The following is a 24077-nucleotide window of genomic DNA, read 5'->3' on the forward strand; positions in this document are numbered from 1 at the left end:
TCCGTGCTCCACAATTCAGCAGAGTCTTTTATTGAAACTGAGAGGATCAGGCGGTTCCAGATGACCCCCAGTGTCCTCATCTCATTCTTCCTCCCGTCTACAGGTTTGTCTCAACCCCACACCAGGAACTTAGATGAGGAGAGCCAGACACTGTATCTCTCCAACCCTTCCCTTCTCGCCCACACTCTTCCCTTAGGTCTCCCAGCGCTTCCCAAGAAGACGCCTGGGCTATCAGGATGAGGAATAGGAATTTGGGTAAGAAATCTGGAAGTTCTCTGTCACCTTTTCTCCTAAGGGGTCATGTGAATGGTGATCTTCTGGAGCCAGGTTGCCATCTCTATTGTCTACTCCGAGATGATGAATAGTGGAATGTTTAGGTGAGATGGCAGGAAATTAGCACCCCGGTGGGCCTTGGAGAGCCCCCAAATCACACCAGTGGTGCTCAGGGTTGACCCCAATGCTTGGAAAGGGCTCTCTCTCCTCCTAGAGTCCAGACAAGAGAAAAATATTCACTGCAGCTCCCTGCTGCAGATGGGAATGACTCTTCCTTGCCAGGAATTACTTCTTTCACCCCCGTTTGGGCTCCTCCAACCCCAAGCCAGGGCAGGGAAGCTGTCTCATAATACCAAGCCTCATGCCAAACTGTGCACACTGGGTGCCTTCCCCAGGGAGGCATACATGCACCCACCGTCACCAGGTTATTCCATGATTGTGACCTAAAACCATCAATCAGACTCAGCAAATGTTTACTGAGCACACATAAACAGACCACAGTTACAGACGAGATTAGAAATTAAGCGAGAAAATACTCCGTACAGCTTTATGCCACTAAGTATGAAAACCTAAGTGATGTGCACCATTTCTAGCAAAATTTAAATAACAAATACAGGCTCAACAAAAAATAGAAACCTAAGTAAGTAACTAAGGAGGACACACAAAGTTCAATTGAAGTTCCACCTCCCCAAAAGACACTATGCCTAAATGGAAGAACAATAAGTTTTAATCACTTCTAAGGAATCAATAATTCTCATCTTTTGTGAATAATTATCAGGTACCTACTCTGTGTAAGGTGCTGACCCAGTCTGGGAACCACAAACTCTCCGAAGTTTTCCTGCCTTCACGGGTATTAGTCACATTGGAGAGGTAATATCTGTACACAGGAAGATATCACCAGCAAAATAAAAGCTACAATAATAAAATGCTGCCCCCTACTAAGGACTTCTGATGTACAGATCACCCTCCAAGCATTTTATATCTATGACCTCCTTTGCATTCTTTGTAACAGGGTATGTGGCGAGGCCAGAGAAAGGGGAAAAGGTTAGTGTGTACTCTCAGCACATGCATTTATTTCACTCTTGCATTATAATCTCTTTCATTAAGGTCAGAGAACATAAGACACATTTTTATATTCCCTGCAATCCCCAGTAGAAAACTTCCGGTCTCTGGGTGGTAGTGAGGACGGAATTAGTTAACATACGAAAGCATTTGGAACGGAGCACAGCACGCAGCGAGCCTGTGCAAGCATTAGCTGCTGTCACTCCGGAAAGCTCTGCCAGGAACATGGTCGTCCCCCGGTGAATCCGAGAGAATCAGGTACCGATAACTTGGCTAGGCTAACGGCAAACAAAAATGCACATGGGACCTGCCCCTCCACCCCAACACCAACCCCCAAGCCTAAAGCTTCAGCCTGGTGCAGTGTCTCCACCACCTGCCCAGCGGGGCGCCACCCTGCCCTTTGGCCCCACTCTCCACTCCCGCCTGGACTTTCATCTCATCACACTCAGCAAACAGCCTCCAGCCGTAACCACCCCGCTGGCTCTCGGGTAGTGTTCCCAGCACTGGTGCACACTGAAAAGACAAACGCAATTTAACCACTTGCGTACGGCGCCCACCAGCCGGCCGTGAAACCTTGCCCGCTGCCGGCACTCACAGTCCGCACGACAGTTCGTGCTGTGCATTGACGACGAGTCCGTTTTGCTCTTGTGTGACGAGGAAAGCTTTAAAGCACCGAAATCTTGTTTTACTTTCCAGGCAGCTTTACTTGTAACGTAAATCACAATAGGTAACATATACATATATGTTTTCATTACGTTATTCTTAAATGTTCACAATTTTATTTTGATAAATGAGAAATTAGAAAAGTCATATCACGGCTGCTGGCTAAAGTCGCTGTGCGCGTTCATCTGTGGCTACTGACCATAGTCAACGCTGGTACCAAAGTGGTTAAGAACAAGCGGCTTAATTCTCTGGTTTGAAAGTGAGGGAAGAGGTTCCCTCCGCTCCTTTCTCAGAGCTTGTGAGATTTGTGATTATAAGTACTTTCCCCTCTCTTTGAAATATATGTAAAATCTTTTGAAGACTACACAGGACTGTCTTTCTCAAGGACCTGGGGGGCAAACATCCAAGGAGACAGCGTGCCCCGCTCCCAGCTTCCTTGGGAGGGTAGAAGTCTTCCTCCTGTGGACTCCCAGCTCCAAGCTGCAAAACTGCCTCTGGGGATAAAGGCGTGAGAAGTTTGTTTTTCCTCTGGATAAAGCCAAGGACAGTCATTCCAATAGCCAGGTAAAGTTAGGATGAACTATGTGCAACAAAGGGTATTGTCGGGTCCTCTTACTTGAGGACTAATTATGTAACAGAGGGAGTGGCCTGGAAAAAAAAAGCAGCAGAAATATTTTCTGTCTCTTCAACACATCCTGCACTCCTTTTTGAGAACTAAAAGCTGCATCCCTGACTCGGGCCAGCAGTTGGGAGGGGCAGGGTCAGTCTTTTGTTATTGCCCAGACCTGGTAAACGGAGGACCTGGGTGGAGGTCAGGGGACTGTCTTCAGCGGAGTTGGGACAATCAGAATCATCAACTGTAGTTGAACAGAAATTGCCTGAAGCCTCATCCTTTAAAAGCTCTGTGTTTCTGCTTATTAGGAGGACTATGACATTTCTTTCAGACAGGAGTCTCCATCCTCCTCCTATGCTAGCAAAGTAATGAAATGTCTCTTTCCTTCCTCCTCAACCCACTTGTCCTTGTTCTTATTCAGCCTCATGGCTGAGCTTCCGATAACAGATTTGGCTACCTTGGTTTGGGCCATTGGCTTCCCGATAGAATGGCACCCTGTGACAGGTGAAGCCATGGGTAGGAGCATCACCTTTTCAGGTAAGAAGAAAAGGGATTCCCAAGCACGTGCTGAGGTGCAATTGGCTCCTAAGGGCCTCATTTCTTTCTGGATGGATGGACGCAGCTCCAACCAACCTGAACTGATTTGAGGGGAAGGAAATGGATTTGGGGAGCCTTGTGACAGCCATAGCCATTTGTAAGGAAAGCCCCCCGGGATGCCGAGACCTTGTTTCCACCCATTTGTGGAGGCTTTCAGACCTCCCTGTTGGTTTAGAGGTGCTGTTTGCAGGTGGAGATGTAGTGGTTTAGGGGGGCTTGCGGACCTGGTTTGGATGGAGCGTGTTTGCAGTTGCCAGGGAACTGGGGGGTTGGGAGATGTTGGTTCTCTTGTCGGAGGAATTTGGTTCCTGTTCATCTGTGGATTAGGAGATGCTGGTTCTCAGTTGAGAATTAGAAATGGTTAAGATGATAAATGTCGTATTGTGTGTATTTTACCATAATTTATATACATATAAATGTTATCTATATATCTCTATAAAGACAGATAGACAGATAGATATAGATATAGAAAAGATATAGATATAGATATAGATCATCCCTATGTACAGGGTAAGACTACTTCCAGGGAAGAATTTAATTCACACCTGGTAAATATAATTGGCCGTGCTTACCTTCTTAACAAAAGACAGGTGCCCTGGAGGAGAGCGTGTCTTATCAGTTAGATCATTTCCTCTGAAGTTGCTCACCAAGCACTTCCTGGGTCTCCCGCCCTCTTGCGTTGCCAACATCACAAGTGGCCAGCAGGACGCCTCCTCTACGGGCTTCACCAAAGCCTTCCTCCTCCGCCTCCCAGGGGGTGGACATGTTCTCACCCTGACTGCCTGGAGAAGGGGGCAGAGTGTGGGTTCCCCTTCCTCCTCCTCCTCCTCTCTCCTTCTTAGAGTGGATAGCAACCCTGCTCCACCTTCCAAGGCGTCATTAGTTATCTCAAGAAGGGTTGTCAACTTCTCATCAAACCCTCAAGCTAAATGATTTCCAATTAGAGTTTAATCTTTTTACCTTATTATTTTTAAACTACTATGAAAATTAATACACCGTCTTTTGTAAAAACTTGATACAGAAGTATGCAAAGTGGTATTCTCATTCTCCTCCTGCCCACACTGTGCCCAAACTTACTTGAAGGAGTTCTGCTTCCCTTGTAGCAGCTGGGCCCTGGCTGGCTAATCTGTGGTCCCTCTAGATGCACCTGCCACCTGCTCTGTCCCCTGGGAGGCTGGTTTATGTGGCTGGTGGATGGTGTCACGAGGCTCCATGGCTTCCTTGGCTTCAACTTCACAGTCCCTCATTCCCCTTAAGGTGGCCTCAGGTGACTGCATTGTCCCCACCAGGTCTGCGGGACTATAGGTTCTGGAGGGGCCGTGCTGCATCCAGCCCGAGGGAGCCACTCAATCTATTATTGTGGTTTTCCTGCCCACTCCCTTGTAAATGGTTCATCTCTTAAACCTTCCTCAAATTGTCCCGTTCAAATATACTGCCTGTTTCTTTTTCAGAACCCAGACTACTATTTAAAAGAGAACTGTCCCACCCTACATTTGGGGAGTGAGTTTGGGAAATTGTGTCAAATCTCAAACAAAGATAGCATCCTAAGTCCAAAGAGTTTGCAGGTCTTACTGTCACTCTTGATGCAATTGAGAAAACATGGGTTGTTTAATAAGACTCAGCTCCTAAAATCATTTTCTGTTTCTAATCTTGTGAAACAAGTTTGTTTTTTTACATGTAAATGTTTAAGGTAAAGTTTTGTTGACTTTGATTTTTTTTTAACTCAATTGACCTCTTGTCATTTTGGTCTTAATCATAAGAATTATTCCAAACATTGTTGTTTTCCCCAGTGTTGTCCCAACATCGGGAGCATGAACACAGTTCTCAAATGAAAATGGGAACTGAGCCAGGAAGAAATATGTTACTCTGGGTGTTCAGGTTTTAATTAAATATCTTCTCTATCCTAATTTATGTTTCCTAAATAGCCACTTGCTGCTGTCTTATCTAACACAATTCTTCGAGCAGCACTTTGCCGCAAAATGTCAAACTCCTGAATCTCAGTTTCCTGATGGGCTGGGCTCCAGTCCCATAAAAAAGATAGAGGTGGCCACAAACACATGCTTCCCTGGGGTCTGTAGTAGGCTCAGAGCATGTCCCCACGTGGGAGAGGAGGAGCCAGGTGGCCTAGCGGGCCTTAGAGCCTGTGGCTGAAAGTTCACTAACCATTTTCCAACCTGAGTAGGAGTGAAAGTTTGGAAAATTAAGCTGAGAGACTCGACAATGGCATCTGCTTTCCCGAGGCATCGGCGCAAGTTGTATTCAGCAAATGTGCGTCAGGCTCCTGCTCTGCCCGGGCTGACTCGACGCTGAGACCCAGCCATGGCGGCATCCGGCACAACGAGCCCTGCAGGCGAGGTCAGCGCAGGGCCCTGTGGACCACGCCCGGCAGCTGACCGCCTGTGGCTGGGGTCATGGACTTCCCAAGGATCAGGACCTGGGGGATCGGAAGGACGGCCAGGAAGTAACCCCAGAGAAGAGGCTCCCTCCCCCGGATGGTAGCCAGGTGCAGGGGAGCGGGGCTGCAAGGTGAGCACTAGCTCTAGCGCTGGAGAAGGCAAAACCCTTTCTGTGCATTTCTTACTCTGGGGCATTTTTGCTTTATTCAATAAACGACAGTGCAGTTCTCTGACTACCTAGCAACTAAAGTGAGCCTTTAAATAAAAAGACTGATTGTTCCAACGTGTAGGCGAGGCCCAGGTGGAAGGGCTGCACCTCTGCCTGGAGAGGCGTTTGTAACAGGAGTGGAATAAGAGCGTAAGTCCTGGAGCTAGGAGCGGGTTGGGCACTGAGCAAACCCTTCACGACTCTGGACAGCACTGGATTTTACTTCAAGGTCCTTTTCCCAGTTGCTGGGGCGTCTGAAGGGGACATTTCAGAAATCTGGGCTGGTGATCATTTCCCTGCTGAGAAGGTGTCACCAGAAATGGATGGCCCTCACATTGTCACGCCTGCCTCCCTCGCTTGCCCTTCTTAGTCACTGTGAAACAGAGCTGTCTGGCCGGGCAGCGGGCAGTGGGAGGCTCCCTGGCAGCTCCGTCCTCTCCAGCAGAGAATCATCTGGACAGGCCAGCACGAGGGTTCCAGAGTCCTTCACTGTGGGGACAAAGAGACACAAAAGAACAAGAGCCTTTATGGGGGTGGGGAGTAGGCTCAGAGGGGCCATGAGAGCGGTGTGCTCTCTGAGGGGCAGGCACGGGGTGCAGAGAGGACGGGGGAAGGGGAGGATTAACAGCCCCTGAGCCCCCACGTGTGCTGGACTTTGCAAGAGGCCGTTTCCATAAATCCCACCGCAGCCCGGGAGGCAGCTCTCACTACCCTGATTCACAGCCTGGACATGGGGGCAGCCCACGCACAAGTAACCCGCCCAAGATCACCCCAGGCAAAACTGGGAGTTTGCCTTAGTATCTTCCGGCTGCTATAACAAAACACCATAGCCTGGGAGGTTTATGAACAACAGGAATTTCTTGCTCCCAGTTCTGAAGGCTGGAAGTCCAAGATGAAGGCATGAGCAGATTCAGTGTCTGGGGAGGGCCCGATTCCTGGGTCCTGTGTCCTCACGTAGTGGCAGGAAGGAGGGGACCCTGCGGGGCCTAATCTTATATAAAGGTTCTAATCCGTGTCACCAGGGCTCCACCCTCGTGAGCTAATCACCTCCCAAAGGCCCCACCTCCTAACTTCATCACTGTGGGAGTGAGGGTTTCAACCTATAAATTAGGGATGGGGCACAAGCATTCGGCCCATACCAGAGTTAAACCCAAACACGCCCAACTCTGAGGTCTGCACCTCCCCTGTAAAATAATATGCAGGATGTTCAGGACGGAAAGTGTGACAGGCTAAGTAAGCAAACATTCCCGGGAACCATGAAGTTTTATAAAAATACATGCCATCGTCTTTTAACTGTACCCATTAACTCCAGACCCCTTGCCTAGAGGATCATACAGAAACCATTGTAAAGTGCTTCAAGTGGTGGCTAATACTTTTATCAACTGCCTCCAACCTCTGACCTTCATTTTTTTCCCAAATGTAAGATCTTATTTGTAGGGTCTTACATGGAAAGGTTACATAAGTTACATATTAAAGTAATATGTTAATTACACATTAAGTTACATATTAAACTTTATTAATATGATGTCTGGAGAGGAGAGGCATATGTGCTCTGGAGAAGGCGTGGTTGTCCTCTGTGAGTTCACCTGTGTCAGGGGTCAGGTTGGATGGAATCCGGCCCCCCGCCTGCTTTTGTAAATAAAGTTTTATTGTGCCATAGCCATGCCCGTTCACTGGCATGGCCGCTACAGCTGCTTAGGCGCTACAACAGCAAAGTTAAGCGGGTGCAGCACAGACCGCATGGCCCACAGAGCAGCAAGTTGTTACTCTCCGGGCCTCTACAGGAAAAGTTTGCCAGCCCTGCTCTCAATCAAAATGGGATTTTGCAAGATCCGCCCAAGCTGCATTTACATAACACATCCTATTGGGACTCCCCAAGCTCCCTGCCAGCTGCAAAAGTTAGCCATCAGGAGATGTGACTCAAGGCCACACAGCACGCTCTGTCCATGCCACCTCCTGGACGCATTAGGTTTCTCGCCATTTTTCCTTGGGAAGCAACCCTCTTTGCCCTGGGTGTGTCCAGTGCACTCGGTAGATGTGCCACCTCTGCCCCAAACCAGCCGGGCCCAAGAGCCTCCTCTGGGTCTGCAGGAGCCCTGAGCGGGCAGCGGGCTCTCTGTGCAGTTTGCCATCAGGGTGTGCCCATTTCAGTCTCACGGGGAGGGGCCCGGCAAACAGGTGGAGGTGAGGGCTCTGCAGCCCAGGGGCCCTCAGAGCCGCTCCTTCTGGACCAGCACACTCAGCCGCTCCTCTGCTTCCACCCAAGCCCGCCGGCCAGGGAGCAGCCATGCCCTACCTCCACCGGGCCCCCGGGCCCCAGGCGCACCCGGTCCCCAAGGATGCCCGGACCACCCACTCTTCAGGCCAGAGCTTTGAGCAACTGAGGCAGGAGTGCCTGCAGAAAGGCACCCTGTTTGAGGATGCAGACTTCCCGGCCAACAACTCCTCCCTGTTCTACAGCGAGAGGCCCCAGGTCCCCTTCGTGTGGAAAAGGCCAGGGGTGAGTGGAGCGAGCAGAGTGGGGGCCCCGTGGATGCTGGGGCTTGGCGGCCTGGGGAGAGGGCGGCAAGCTTTTGGGGAGGAAGGAGAAAGTGGAAAGAGAGGCTGGGGCGGGATGTATCCCCAGTTTGACCGAGGCACGGCATCTGATCCCACTGTTGGAAGCTGTCACAGTTTGGAGGCAGGAAATGACGTGCAGGCCTGGGATGCTCTGGGGATGGGGGGGGGTGCCCAGGACATCTGCCGCTCTCCCCACCTGCGCCAAGCTCTCTGACTCCCACCGAGCCAAGCCCGGGGACCTGGAGTCAGACAGGGTCTTGGCAGCAGGCAAAGAGCAAGACTCAAAGCTTTATCCAAAAGGACACATCTCGGTTCAGAACCTGCCCCTTCCCCTGCGTGTGTGACGGGGCCGCAGTCACGGATGTGCAGTGCTCTGTAGCCTCTGGCCCACAGCCCAGGATGCTCAGTGTGGGCAGATGCTTGGCTCAGCCAGTTCCCGGCACATGTGTGCTGAGTGGAACACAAGGGGAGCAGGGTGTTCTCCCAAGAGCGAAGCATCCCCCGTGCCTAGAGGAGAATCGGGGTGGGTGCTGCCCACCCCCAGCAGTCTGGAGGTTGTGGGCCCCAAGAGCCACCAGCTGGTGCCTGGGACACTATATCAATATTTGCGGTGTGGATTAGTCAAGGCTCTACCTCTGACCTCGAGCTGGCTGGCTCCCTCCCTCTGGGTGGGTACTGGCCTGGGAGTGGCTCCTGTGGCGACAGGTGGCTTATGGGCTAGGAGGAGCCGTGCAGAGGGTGCTGGAGCCACAGGTGAGACCCTGAGTTCTGGTGCCATCCTGCTGCTAATTTGTCTCGAGATCCCAGTCATGTCACTTAACTTCCCTGAGCCTCAGTCTCCACACCTGTCAAATGGGAACTATAACGACTAATGTAGGTCAATGTCCAGTACACAGAAGGTTTTCAATAAATGACTGCTACGGTCGTTACTGCTATTACTGTTATTATTACCATCATTACTATTAGCTCTGAATCCCATCTTACTTATAAGTAGCAAAGGATTCACCATAACTACTTCCTCTCTATCTCCCAACAATAAAATAATGCTGATGTTTTAAATGCATAATATGTTCATTTTTAAAACGTGCATAGGCCGGGCGCGGTGGCTCACGCCTGTAATCCTAGCTCTTGGGAGGCCGAGGCGGGCGGATTGCTCAAGGTCAGGAGTTCAAAACCAGCCTGAGCAAGAGCGAGACCCCGTCTCTACTATAAATAGAAAGAAATTAATTGGCCAACTGATATATATATAAAAAAATTAGCCGGGCATGGTGGCTCATGCCTGTAGTCCCAGCTACTCGGGAGGCTGAGGCAGAAGGATTGCTCAAGCCCAGGAGTTTGAGGTTGCTGTGAGCTAGGCTGACGCCACGGCACTCACTCTAGCCTGGACAACAAAGCGAGACTCTGTCTCAAAAAAAAAACGTGCATGCACAAAACCTCTGGGCTCTTCCAGGACAGGGCCAAAGTGAACATAAGCTGCTATGTATGAAGCGGTAAGGTCTTTATGGCTGTTTCATGTTGTAGGCAGTGTGTGGTGTACATTTGTGTGTGCATGCACTTGTGTGTTTGCATTTAACTATGTGTGCAGATGTGCACGTATGTGCATGTATGTGTGTGTGTGCACAGCTACGTGCACATGCACACATTCACCTACCAGGTAATTGATCCTCACATAAGGATAGAACATCAAATCCCAACAAGGTGCCCTATATGTGGGGGAAATCGCAATGAGCGCTCAGCAGCCCTAGTGGGGCTTGAATGGAAGCTCCTGGGTACATTTCTCATGATAACCTAAAGCCTCTACAACAGAGGCTGGTAGCAGTGTGAGGCCAGGACACTGGCAGATCATGTGGGGTTGCACTTTATTGGCAGGATTAGCAGATCGTGCTCTGCTAAGTAAGAAAAAGAACATTTCCAAAAGAAGAGACAGTTACAGTACACAAAATACTGACCTCTAAGGGGCACTGTCCATACCCCTTAGGTCTTCCTGGGCTTATTTCCAGCCCTCAGCCCGTGAACAAATGGCACGCGGGCAGCTGCCCCAGGCTGCAGGCTGTCGGTGCGTTTGTAACTGAGGTTCCTGCAGTTGCAGTCAGGAGCCCTGGAAAACAGAGTTGGTCCCCTTGGCCTAAGGCAGACAGAGCCCCTGGCCTAGTTGCCTCTAGTGACTGGCAGCTTTTTTCATTTACCCCAGGGTGCCATGCAAATATCGATGTTTTCTCTGGGGGCTTGGCAGGAAAAGGGTGGAAGCATCTACTTAGGAGACTGGGGTTAGTGACCTCGATGCTCATGTCTCTTATTTTAAATGGAAATCGCCCTGGACTGCAAAACTTCATGCAGCAAAGTGCACCTGTGCGTGTAAGTTCAGCAAACAGCCAGGGCTCTGGGTGCTCCCAGCCACTGCTCCCCAGGCCTGCGTCCTGCCCTTGTCTGACTCCTCCCCTGTGACTGCAGGCCCTCATCTCCCAGCCTCCCCTGCTGAGGCCACCTGCTCTTCCTGGGAATCGCCCATGACCTCTCCCAGCCAAGGCGGGGATGCTGCACCTCTGGGACCTGCCCACTGATGCTCTCCCTCTCCTGCTTAGGTGGTGACTGGCCTCAGAGGACAGTGGCCACGTACCTGTGAATAGTGATGACAGGAGACCTGGCAATTCCATTCTGTGCCTGGGGTTCAGGAAAACAGAGTCAGGGCCACCACTAATGGGCGTCAAGGACTCATGGCGAATGCTGGCCAGTTTCCACGCTGAGGGCTGGCAAATCTGATCAGCCTGCAGTAACTGCTGTGATCCATTGGTGATGTCTGCCACGGGCACATGACGTTGCTCTGGGAATGCAGATGCCCCGAGTCGGCTGATCCCAAGCCTGTCATTGAGAGTCAGTGTCAAGGGCATGAGGGACATAATTCTCATGCTAGAGGAGCATACAGTCTACTAAGAGGGAATAAAATGCAAGAGTGAGAGCTGCACTCACACAGCACGTGGCATGCTGCTGATGACAAGACAGGTCTCCACTTGAGGCTCACCACTCCTGCTCTGCCATGTGGCCTCCCTGTCCTTCCCCCATCTCTTCCGGTACCTTCTAATAGGTCCCCCTTCTGATAGGAAAACCTCACCCTCTTGCAGAGACCAGAACCTGTGCTCCGGCTGGGAGGGAAACGGGGTCTGAGCGCACAGGGAGATCTCTGCACAGAGGAGCCTGGCGCTTGCTCATCCTCCCACTTTCCCTTAACCGTGTCCCATCTTTTCCAACGTGGTGGAGGGGGAAAGTAAAAAGCTGCCCAAAAAGAAAAGTAAGTACTCCAGAGTCACCTGGACATTGGAATTTTAAAAACTTGAATGGCAATTTATTTGTATTTATTAAAGCATGTTCACAGCTAGGCACAGTGACTCATGCTTGTAACTGATCCTAGCACTTTGGGAGGCTGAGGCAGGAGGGTCGCTTGAGGCTAGTAATTGAGACCAGCCTGGGCAACATAGGGAGACCCCCGTCTCTACAAAACAATAAAAAAAATCTTAAAAAGCATATTCATACTTTATTTTATCAATCTCAACCTTTAAAATGATTTAACGTTAGAGGTTCAAAAACTAAGGCTCAAAGGACCCAGGAAACTTCCTGGGGACATTTATTTATGAAACCTATTGCTGTTGGGGACCAACAGGGGTGCAGCCCTGTTCAGGCACCAGAGGCAGCAGCTGACCCTGGGATAGAGGGTCCAGGCCCCAGTGTGATGCTGTCCTGCCCTGCCTGGTCCGTTGTCGAGCTGCCCCTGGTTCTGCAGTGTCCCAAGTCTGACGGCCATCACCAGATGATGCGGCCCTCCTTCTGAGAAATCCCTCTGGCTTCCTTGCCCCAACTGGTCTTCCTGCCTGCGGGCGGATCCAGCTGGTCAAACCACCTCCCTACTGCCTCCAAGGGCTCAAGTCACCCCTTCTGCTCAGCACCCCAGGCAGGCTCAGCACCGCTGAGGAAGGGAGCACAGCCTCCCAGCAAGCCCCTGCCTCCAGGAGTAGGGACACCCCGCAGCATTCCGTGTCCCTCCATGCACTCTCCCTTGATGTGAAAGGCCCTTCCGTGCCTGGGAAACTTCGACTCCATGGCCTCCCTGGCGAAACCTTCTTTATTCCCCAAGCACACTCAGTTGTCTACCTCGGCCCTGCTGCCGCTATGATAGAACACTCTGTGCGTCTGCGGGTGCCCTTTGCAGAGCTACCTCCTCCGCAAGGGCGGGGGCTCATTTATCCTGTTCCCACGGCACCGTCTGGCACCTTCGGAGCAATGATGACGGCCAGCAGTTCCTTGGCCAAAGGACATGTGCAGCCTGCCAGGATCACCTCACTTAATTCCAGATGGCCCTGAGAGCTGGGTGTTATTGTTATCTCCTCCTACCAAAGGCGACACTCAGCCCTGTGGTGCTGGTTCCCTCTGCCCCTTTGCTTTGTGCTCCCTCGTGACTTGCGTCCCGGCAGGGTGGGGAGCAGCCCCCACTGGCCCCGCAAGCAGAGGCTGGTCGTTGGCAGAACTGGGCTCCTCTGCCCCCGTTCCTTCGAGCAGGGGGGGGAGCCACCTCCACCCACCTGAGCACAGCGCTCCCGCAGCTGGCTAAGCCTCTCTGCCCGTTCATCAGGGTGCTCCTGGGGTCACATCCGAGGGAGGGAAGGGGCTGCAGGGTGGTCCCATGATGGCCTCAGTCAAACATGCGGGCACCCTGGAGCAGGGATGGTCCCTCAGAGTTGTCCAGAGGTGGGATGACAGGGCCTCTGTGGATGTGTTACACCTATGTGACACACCTATGGATGTGTCATCGGATTCGGATACAGATGCCCTTGAGACGTGTGACCTCAGACAAGGTCGCTTTCTCAAGGTCAGCAAGTTCCAAAGAGGCCAGCGCTCCCAGCAGTGGGGACACACCCTTCTCCCTGAAGGGTCTGAGAGGTGAATCACAGCAGCCACCACAGGGACTCAGTTCTGTCTTCCACAAAAGGGGGACGATAGTGCCTGCGGGATGATACCTGCGGTGTCACTGTGGGGATCATCTTCGTCACCACACATAGAGCACTCAGCAAAGAGCCTGGCACGTAAATAAGAAGAAGTGTTATTTCTACTGCTGTAATTTCAACCTAGCACTATCCTCTCCCCATCATGCTAGGGGGCCCTGCCTTGTAGTCTGGCCTCACCTGGTTTCAGGTGTGACTCTGTAGCCCACAACTCACCCACTTTTTGCCAAAATAAGAATTCTCCAAGATAAAAGCTGGACGTGCAGACCAGGGTGGAGGGCACCCTTGTCCCCACTCCAGAGGTCTCCGCTCCTGGGACCAGGGCCACCGAGACCCGCCCAGGGACTCCAAAGTCTCAGGTCCCCGCTCCGAGAGGCTGTCTGTCTTCTTCACCACTGCCCCTCCAGCATTGCCCTGAATAGAGGGTGAGACCTTGAGCCACAGGCCAGCGCCCCGTCAGACACAGGCTCCTGCCCCACGTCCCGCCTGCAAAGTTGCCTGGCCATCCAGCCCATGCCTCACCCCACAGCCTCTAGCTGGGGCTGGACGCTGCCTTGATTGGTCTTAACCCGGGTCTACCACGGTGCTGTCCTCCCAGGGATTCATTTTCAGAATCTGTTCTGCCTTTGTATGCAACTGAGACTGTCCCATCGGTCTGGTCCTCCCTCCCTCACTCCCATGTGTCCTACTCAAGGGAGCTGGGGGCTCCGCATTGTATCTGTGAAGTCAGGAGCAAAGGGATGGGGGGTGTGGAGCTTCTTCTTGCAGTGCGGAGGTGCAGGGGCTCCGGTCGCAGGCACAGGGGTGGCAGGGTGATCCAAAGTGTTGCCCAACTCCTTCCCCCGCTGCTCAGCATTTACATGAGCCTGTCTCAGCCCATGGGACCATGGGTGGGGCAGCCCTGTCCCTAGCACCGCCTTCTTGTCAAACACAGCTGTCCCCGGTGGGAGGGTGGGTGAAGCACAAGGCCAGGACACATCAGAGGGTGGGGGCAGCCAGACTTGCCCTCAGTGAAGCCCAGGGCGGGCAAGGAGCACATAGAGGGGGTTATTGGGGGAGTGGGAGGGGGAATGGCAGGGGCCCAGGGCGCCAGGGAGGGTGACAGGCTCAGCATGGAGACAAGGTGAGATCACCACCAGGCCTCAAGCAGGAGGCTGTGTACGCGAGTGCAGGTGCATGCACAGAAAGAGGAAGGGTATGTCGGGCGGGGGTCTCTGGGCCTACAGGGGGACAGCCACCGTGCACGCCGGGCCTCCCTGGCTGCACCCCTCTGCTTTCTGCTCTGCAATTCCTCATTACTGCTCAGCCTAGACCCAGGACACGTTCCCCTGAAGACGCCCCCACCCCTCTAGCCTATGTGGACAGCCCCCTGGCAGCCCTGTGCACACAGTGGCGTGAGGCCCTTTGGCCAGAGGACCATACAGCTGGGGAGGCAGAACCTCTCTCCAGGGGATGGGATTTATTAGAGCCGAGCCCAGGCTTGCCCAGGACATAGGGCCAGGGGCCTTTCCCCTCCCCATGGCCCTCCACAGGGAAGAAAGCCCAGCACCGGGAGGAAGTCCTCTGCTCCAGGAAAGAAGAGCCACCCTGAGCCTGCCTCCTCCTGTTGGCCCACGGGGTGAAAGGCCTCGTTCTCATCACACTCTTGTTCCTCCAGGAAATCGTGAAAAACCCAGAATTCATTCTCGGAGGGGCCACCAGGACCGATATCTGCCAGGGGGAACTTGGTGAGTGTGAGGGGACGGGACACGGCCAGAGGGAGGTGAGGGCTGGCGGGATGGGGCAGCCACAGCAGCACAGGGTCCCTGAGAACCTGGGGGGTACAGGGGCAGGGGGGAGACAGCACTGCCGCCACCCTCCCCTTCCTCCCTCTCCCCACGCCCGGCCTGCCACCTGCCCCCTCTGAAGGGACCCCAGTGACCCCAAGCCCTTTGCACGCTTGTTCCTCTAAAGCCAGATGTGCCTGTGACCTGGAGCTTGTAGCTCGTGGTTTACATAGGACAGTGACACCCAGCAGCATGGGTCTGGCCTTCCTACACTGTGATGGTAGCCAACACCTGCACAGATGAGCTCAGTCACCTGCCAGGTACTCTCCTAAGCCCGCCTTGCCCTGTCTCATCTCCCCAGCCCCCCTCCCGATGTCACGGATGAGAAAACGGAGGCTCTGGAAGGCTGAGGAGCTTGTCCCAGGTCACAGAAGTGATTGAACCTGGATAGTCTGGCTGCAGAGACTTTGCTCCTAACCACTATCCACACTGCCTCTAGGGGCTCATACCCCAGCCGCTCAGTCAATCTCCCTCCTGCAATTGACCTGAATTGTCCCCAAGCCAGTCAAACTGGGTCCTGCATTTTAGGATGTAATCCCATTGGGCTGGGTTTACCTTTATCCCACCTATGAAAATAGAGAGAAATCTCCTTAAACACACACACACACACACACAGTGAAACCAGCCAAGAGAGCAAACTGCTGCAAGCATGTACAGACCCTGACTTGTTTACCATGGAGATTATCACTGTGGCCTAATGGTTAAGGCAGTTCATGGTGGAACTTCCACGCTGAGCGTCTGAGCCACCCTAAACACAGAATCCAAGAGTCACACACCTAGATCAATGATAGCTAATTAAATAAGTAGCTTATAGACAGACATAAGATTATAGACAGACATGGATGGGTGGGCAGATGACAGTGGTGTGTGGGTGGTCAGATGGATAGATACATAGACAGATGATAGATGAACAGACACGTGATGGGTAGGAAGGTGTTTACATGGATGATAGATTAATGTAGGTGGCTGATAGACAATAAGATTATAGTTGACCAACACGGGCTTGAACCACGCAGGTCCACTTACACACAAGGATTTTTTCATCCAACTGCAGATTGAGAATATAGCATTCATGAGATGTGAAACCCGTGGACACTGAGGGCTGACTATTGGTGTACGCGGGTTTCTGCATGGTTGACCGTGAGACTTGAGGATGTGCAGATTTGGGAGCCAGTCCCCCATGTACACCGAGGGAAGGCCGTGTAGATTCTAGGTATAACTTAGGCTTTTCAAAAACACGTCCCACGCAGATGGTCTGCCTTTACTGAGGTTGAGGCTTCCCTAGGAGATTCTCCTGCTGCTTCCGACCTCTCCCACTCACGCCTCCCCTGCCCTCGCCCCACGGCCCAGTCCCCCATTGCTGCTCAGTGGGAAACCATTGCACACACGGGCTCCTTTGCCTTTCAAGGTTTGGCTTGTCACATTGGTGTAACATGTATTTGGAGTTACAACCTATGTTTAACCTTAGTGGATGGTTGATGGTAAATATTATTTTGTTACACTTTTATTACACCCAAATACTGCACATAGCACATATTATGAACGATGACAGTAAAACGAGCAGCTGTGTGCTGTGCCATCCACGATAAGAGTTAGAACTTCGCCAACACCTTTGGGTGCTGCTCCTGCCAGTGCCGCCTGAAAGACATCATCCGGCCACCCAGCAGCACGCTGGCCTGCAGAGGGAGGCTACTTCTCCCAGCCACGCTGGGGAAGCTATCCCCATCCCCTGCCCGGGGGCCCAACAGAGAGAAAAGCAATTTTGTTTTGTTGTTGAGTTTTTCCATTTCTTTTAAATTGTATAAATAACATGAACTTCTGGATCTTCCCCTCCAAAAGCTCAGAGAGTCTCTGGCTGGATAGACATGAGACGTTGTGCTCTTGGGCCAGAAAGAGACATGCATTGTCCTCAGTTGGGCAAAGCTGACACTCAGAAGAGAGGGTGGAAGAGGTCAGCCCACGGCCGGGTTCACTCTATTAGACTCCCTCAAGCCAAAAGCAGAGACTGCATCCTTCCACATCTTTGCCTTCTTGAACAAATGGTCCCACAAGCCTCCAGCAATGTCCCTTCCTAGTGGCATCTTCCAAAGCTGACCCTAAGCTTCCTCAAACCAGCTGGTGCATTAGAAACAAATCCTCCTGTGCCCCAGCTAAGATTGGAGGTGGCCTGTGCCCTGTTGGTGACACTCTTGGGACAGCCAGAAACAGAGCAGTTCAGGAGTAGCTTTCACGACGTTATGCCCCGTGAGTCTCTCTCACCTGTGAACAACCAGGAACGGGTCGTATTACAATGCCCCAAGTCCAGCGGTGCACAGTATTTTCCAGAAATGCAACCTCTGAGGAAGCCAAGCTGAGTATGTGTGGTGGGTTCTTAGGTTCCAGTGATGTGGATGTTTCTACTGAAAACAAATAACATCTGGATAAAGCTGAGGGGTCTTGTCGGGTACACGGATGGTGCCAGATATCTGCGCATGCGTATTTCGCAGGCAGCATCTGAAACGCTGAGTGAGGCACACACTGTGAGGCCGAGTCCATCCACTCTCCACGCGGGCAAAGGAGTGTGTCTGGGCATGTGGCAGGACACAGAGGAAATGCCATTCGATGTGTGACCTCACGGTTCAGTTTCCCTTCCCATGCGTGTTCACTGAAGACATGGCTGGGGAGTTCCATAGATGAGTCGCTCAATCTTGAAAATGCAAGATAACTTAAAGCACACAGAGCTACCGCTATCTATAACCAAACTGAGTCTGGGCTGCGGAGAAGTGTGCCGCCAGGCACCGCAGGGACATTTCTGAGCACCCCCCTCCAAGCACCGCAGAACCGGCCGGGGCCGCAGCTCTGCGATGCCTGCTCACCCGGGCCAGGCTGGCGCTCACGTGCACAGCGTGCTGCTGCAGACAGAAAGTCACCGGAGCATATCTGTAACAGTGCCAGGAAGGCCACCGCTGCTCCTGACAGACCGGGCAGGAGGAGAGCAGGCCAGGGAGGCGGGAAGGAAGGACAGAGGTATTTGTTGCTATTCTGTCTGTTCTGAAAAATGCAGAAAAGATGTGGCCACATCTGGAGCTCCCCACAACCCCCGTGGCACAACATTTTCCCATGTCCTGTGACTTAGCAATGAACACTGGGGTTTCCGTCTTTCCCCCTGCAGGAGACTGCTGGCTGCTAGCTGCCATTGCCTCCCTCACGCTAAACCAAAAGGCGCTGGCCCGAGTCATGCCCCCGGACCAAACTTTTGGCCCCGGCTATGCTGGGATATTCCATTTCCAGGTAAGAAGGAGCCCCGGGACAGTGGTTTTGCCTCTCTGGGCCCTGTTGTGACACTGTACCCTGCCCGGTAACCCTGGAGACAATGTGACTGTATCCGTGCGAGAACCAGGTCCTAACCCCGCTGAAACCACGATTCCTTGTGGAAAAACATCTAAATGCGTTAGAACAGCATCCAAAACGTTGAAGGGTGCCTCCTTCTGGAAAGTGTAGCACAAAACTTTAAGGGATATTTTGGCAAGTCTGGAGGTCCATGTGTGAAATGTTTTATTACTTGGAATTTCTTGTGCTTTAAGCATCGATTACCCAAAACGATTATACCTCTGGGGAACCGGTTGATTTCTCATACACAGGGAGGTTCTCCCTTGGGAAGAAATGCCAGTGTGGAGATCTTGAGGGAGTTTGGCAAATAAAAACTGAGAGAAACGCAGAGACCACATCTGCTGCAGAACAGTGTGGCCCGCAGCCAAGGCTTGTCCCCTGGAGACTGCTTCCGGGGGAGACTGTTTCCTCCCCCTCCCATCTGCTCTCTCCTGCATCACCCCCAGCTCGACCAGACACACAGGCCTCTCCTGACACCCAGGGCGCCCCTCAGGGACAGCCCTGCACCTGCACCCCCAGCGCCCTCCCTCTGATGCACGGACGGGACGTACTCGCAGGTCCAGTAACCCACAGCACAGGAGCGTCCCTAAAGCAGAGCTGGCCACGTGCAGCTCAGGGGGTTCATGTCCACTCACGGGGTCAGGCCCCTGTCCTGGCCATAGACAGACCTGCCTTGGGGCCCCGGGGGGAAACTCCACTCCTACTCTCCCAGGGGCCTGCCACTGCCTGGCTTTCTCCCCTCTACGCCTCTTTGTTTCCACATTGCAGCCTTGGTTTTATGTGTCCCCAGGCTCTGAGCCCATCACCAGTCCTCTTGAACACACCAGGGAGGTAGGGTTGGGGTATTTAAACTCAGCAAACCCAACAGAACTGCTAAATTGCAACCACCATCTCATCTTAGGCTGCCCAAGGGAACCGTGTCCTCTGCCCCATGAAATGTCACAGCTGGGAGGGGCCTTAGCAATCTCATACACAGCCCCCGCATGTGACCCCTGGGGAGACTGAGTCCCAGAAAGGGGAAGTGGCTGATCCAAGGTCACAAAGCAGTAAGTAACCAAACCAGGTCCAGCACCCAGGAGTTCTGGCTCTGGCGCACTTTGGGTGCTCCCCTGTGGTGCTCCCCTGCACTGCCAGTGCTCAGGCCGGGGCTGGCCGGGCTGGTGACTGTCGGTCCCACACTGGTGGTACTCCACCCTCTCCCCACCTCTGCCTCCTGGGAAGTGGAACGTTGGAAATACATCTGCCTCCTTCCCACTCCTCTCCTGTCCCTCAGCCACATACAGGTGTGTGGGTGCTGGAAGTTACCAGAGCATCTGGGCTGTGGACCCATCTCTCCTGAGCCGGCCCCTGGTGAGGAAGGCCAGTTGGAGGCTCACCCCACCTCCCCCCTGCTCAGGAAGTCCGAGGCCCGGGCCTGGACATTTGACACCTGTCCCAGTAGTGCCTCTGCTCAACCTGAAGCAGCAAATGGCCCCGAGAGCCTGAAGTGACCAGGTGTCAGGAGGCCAGGTGGCCAGGTGAAGCCCGTGAGTGGGATCCAGCTTAGGCAGGGGCAGGAATCTTCCTTAAAGCGTGCACACACAACCTCGGCTGTGCCCAGGCTGGCCGGGTCGGCTTGGGATTGAGCCCTGGTGTAGAGAGAGAGGTGCTCAGGGTCTCACAGCAAAGCTGTAACTCATGGCTCTTGGGCCACTGTGCCTGCCCTCCTCTTTGACCTTCTCTTTCTTCTTCCTCCTTGAGGTTACCTCTCTCAGGCCAACTGAACCAGAGGAACAGGGAGGAGGCAGGTCCCTGGAGGATACAAGGAGGCACAGAGCAACTACGCAGGGTCCTTAACTTGTTCCCACCTCCCCTCCTGTTCCCAGCAGACCACACACAGGCTCACACACATGTATACATGTGCTCAGACAATACACATATGTGCACACGTGTGTGCAAACACACAAACATGCACTCACAGGCACACACTTGCACATGTGGGAGCAAATACACACACTTGCATACTTGCAATGTATAAATGAGCATGAACAATACACATACATGTGCACACCTGCATGCAGCAGTGCATACATGTGTGTATACATATGCATTCGCACACACTCACACTCCCTTTATGACATTGCACCTGGCATGCAGGGAATACCAAGTCCACTTGCCTCTCTTTATGTGAATGTCCAAAAAGTCGGTCTTAGGGTCTTGCACTGATGAGCAAGGAGGAAATAAAGGTTAAGGAACATCAGAGCAAGACCCTGAGACTGGGAGGGAGAGAACAGAGAACTGGGCTGCACAAGAGCAAACCAGATTCTACACTACCATCCTCCTCCCTGCCTCCGAAGGCTTCCTTGTGAAGAAGAAAAATTAATTCAGAGCACCTAGAGTGTCTTCATGTGACTCCTGTCCTACTCCCCACTCCATGCTCCTGTTGTGACTGATTGACAGTCTTTGAGCTTTTGTCAGTGGTGGGGAGAGTGCTGAGCACGCGGTTTAGGGACAAAGTGCAGGTGGCCCCATCGTGGAACCCATGCGTGCTCTTCCTCGAGACCGTAAGGGCAGTTTGGTTTCGGGGGTGGAGGGGAAACAACAGGATGAACACTTGCAAAAGGAGCCTGGACCATTGGACCATGTGACTGACTCCCCCATAATTTCTGTCTCCACCCTGGGCAACAGTTCTGGCAGCACAGTGAGTGGCTGGACGTGGTGATCGATGACCGACTGCCCACCTTCAGGGACCGCTTGGTTTTCCTCCACTCTGCCGACCACAATGAGTTCTGGAGTGCCCTGCTGGAAAAAGCCTATGCCAAGTCAGTGCCAGCTACCCTTAACCCCATCCTGCAGGCCTCCCCTCACAGCGCAGGGGCTCCAAAAGTGCATCTATGGAGTGGGGAGGCTGAGGCTCTGGGTTCGCAGGTGACGTGCAGCAGGGCCCACCTGCCTGGGGCTCTGTAGTGGGGAAGGGGTTGGAGGTAGAAAAGGAGCAGCCAGAACAGCTTGACTGCAGTGGCCTAGATGTGCCCATCTTTAGGCACAGTGGCCACACATGTCTCCCTGAGTCACGAATCTGGCATTGGAAGAGGTGGGAGGGCGAGCAGAGGGGAATTCTGGCTGTGCCAGCCACACTTGGTGGCGTGGCTCAAACATCGGGCCTGTTACCCATGCGGATGCAGAGATATCAGTTGTCCTCCTGCAGGATGCTCGTTTTTTTTTTTTTTACTTTTAAAAAATTGTTATAAAATATACATGACATAAATTTTACCATTTTTAAGTGTGCAGTTCAGTGGCATAAAGTACATTCATATTGTTGGGCAGCCAGCACCACCGCCCATCTCCAGAACTTTTTCATCTTGCAAAACTAAAACTCTGTCCCCATTAACCAATTAACTTCCTATTCCCCCTCCCCTAGCCCCTGGCAATACCCTTCTACTTTCTGTCTCTATGACTTGACCCGTCCAGGAACCTCACATGAGTGGAATGGAGACATTCACTTGGAATCACCAATCAAATGACCGCATTTCCCTCGGGCTCTCAATTTCCAGCCCATCAGTTTGTCAGCAAAAGGGCACAGAGACCTGAGTTTGGTCCTCAAATGATGGTAGAACTCGCAGGGCCTCCTTCTTGGGCCAAGCCTGGATCTTAAAGCCATGAGATTCCTGTTCTCAGAGACAGAAGCAAGGATGGTCTTACTCCTACCTCCAGGTGGGACCATAAAAGTTGCAAAATAAAGTGCAGGTGGACTGCCATTAAATCAATCCTGAAAACAGCAGGACAAAGTTAGAGCTATCAAAGAAGAACCAGAGATGCTTCCCTTTGCCTCCTGTCCCACCGAGGGCTGTGCGGACACCATGAGAGCCGCCAGGCAGGCTTGAGGTGGGCAAAGAACGCTCTTTCCAGGTACAAGGGTGGGACCCAAGCCCAGCTCTGCCCCTTGGTGAGTCCCCCAGTAATCAGGATGCACGAACGTCAAGAGAAACTACACACAATCCAGTTTCTAAACGTAAACAAAGAAACACCCACATTCTAAACATAAAATCTTTATTTTGATTTTGGGATTATTAAAAAAGACCAAACGTGGTTGGGAGAACACCTTACCAAAAAGATGGTGTGATGGTTAGTTTCATGTGTCAATTTGACTGGGCTAAGGGCTGCACAGACAGCTGGTGAAACATTACTTCTGGATGCGTCTGTGAGGATGTTTCTGGAAGAGATTAGCATTTGAATCTGTAGATTGAGTAAAGAAGAGTGCCCTCACCAATGTAGGCATCATCCAATCCACCAAAGGCCTAAATAGAAGAAAAAGGCAAAGAAAGGGCAAATTCACACTCTCTGTTTGCAGCTGGTACCTGCAAACCCTCCTGTTCTTGGGCACTGGAGCCCAAGCCTTTGGACTCAGACTGGGACTTGCATCATCAACTCCCCAATCCTCAGGCCTTCAGGCTCGGACTGAAGTAGACCACCAGCTCTCCTGGTTCTTCAGCTTGCAGATGGCAGACTGTAAGGTTTCTCAGTCCCCATAGCCACATGAGCCAGCCCTGTAATCAATTTCCTTTTCTATATATCTACATATTCTATTGGTTCTGTTTCTCTGGAGAATCTGACTCATACAGATGGCAAATAGGCACATGAAAAGATGCTCAATGTCCTTTGTCATTAGGGAACTGCAGATTAAAACAGTGAAATGTCACTGCTTACCTACAGTATCAACTGCTAATGAGGCCATGGGGCAACAGGAATTCTTCGCTCACTGCTGGTAGAATGCAGAATGGTTCACTTTGGAAGATAATTCAGCAATTTCATACAAAACTAAACATAGTCTTACCATATGATCTAGCAACTGCTCTCCTTGGTATTTACCCAAAATTAGTTGGGTAAAAACTTGCATCTAAACAAAACCTACACATGAATGTTTATGGCACTGTTGTCCATAGTTGTCAAAAACTGGAAGCAACCCAGATGTCCTTCAAGATGAATAAATAGAAAAGCTGTGGTACATCCATACAATGGAATATTATTCAATGAAAAGAAGAAATGATGGATTAATCTTAAATGCATATTGCTAAGAATAAAGAACCAATCTGAAAAGGCTCTATACTAAATCATATACATCTAATTGTATGACATAATGGAAAAAGCAAAACTATTGAGATGGTAAGAAAGATTGGTGGTTGCCATGGATTAGCAGGGAGGTAAGAATCAAAAGCAGGATAAATAGGTGGAGAACAGGGGATGTTTTTAAGTTAGTGATACTATTCTGTATGATATCATAATGGTCAATATATGACAACATGCGTTTATCAAATCCATAGCATTTTACAGCACAAAGAATGAAACTTAATGTATGCAAAACTTAAAAATCATCTAGGAAGATGGGGACTCCCTGGATGTGATTAAACAATGTAACTGTACTACAAATGCGTGAAACAACCTCACTGAAGGGTGGGAGAGAAAGGTGCTGACTTAAGTAACTTTAGAAATGAATGGGGTCTGTAAGACTAAAGGAAAAAGAAATTGTACATGAGCACTGTG

General features: G+C 51.8%; 1 protein-coding gene and 1 long non-coding RNA gene across 4 annotated transcripts in view; both read left to right on the top strand.

Annotated features, from left to right (window-relative positions):
• LOC142862452 (uncharacterized) overlaps positions 1-24077 on the top strand; it is a 156316-nt gene that overhangs the window by 76098 nt on the left and 56141 nt on the right. The window lies entirely within an intron of this gene.
• CAPN9 (calpain 9) overlaps positions 8010-24077 on the top strand; it is a 40115-nt gene continuing 24047 nt past the window's right edge. For 2 of the 3 annotated variants that reach the window (XM_012738191.2, XM_075994886.1), the window contains exons 1-4: positions 8010-8312; positions 15020-15089; positions 18340-18458; positions 21225-21358. In XM_012738191.2, coding sequence (XP_012593645.1) covers positions 8100-8312; positions 15020-15089; positions 18340-18458; positions 21225-21358 — 536 coding nt within the window. In that variant the 5' untranslated portion in view covers positions 8010-8099. The remainder of the gene's footprint in view (positions 8313-15019; positions 15090-18339; positions 18459-21224; positions 21359-24077) is intronic. The other variant, XM_075994887.1, reaches the window with a different exon arrangement.

Source organism: Microcebus murinus, chromosome 19 (assembly GCF_040939455.1).
Source record: "Microcebus murinus isolate Inina chromosome 19, M.murinus_Inina_mat1.0, whole genome shotgun sequence".
NCBI classification, from domain to species: Eukaryota; Metazoa; Chordata; class Mammalia; order Primates; family Cheirogaleidae; genus Microcebus; species Microcebus murinus.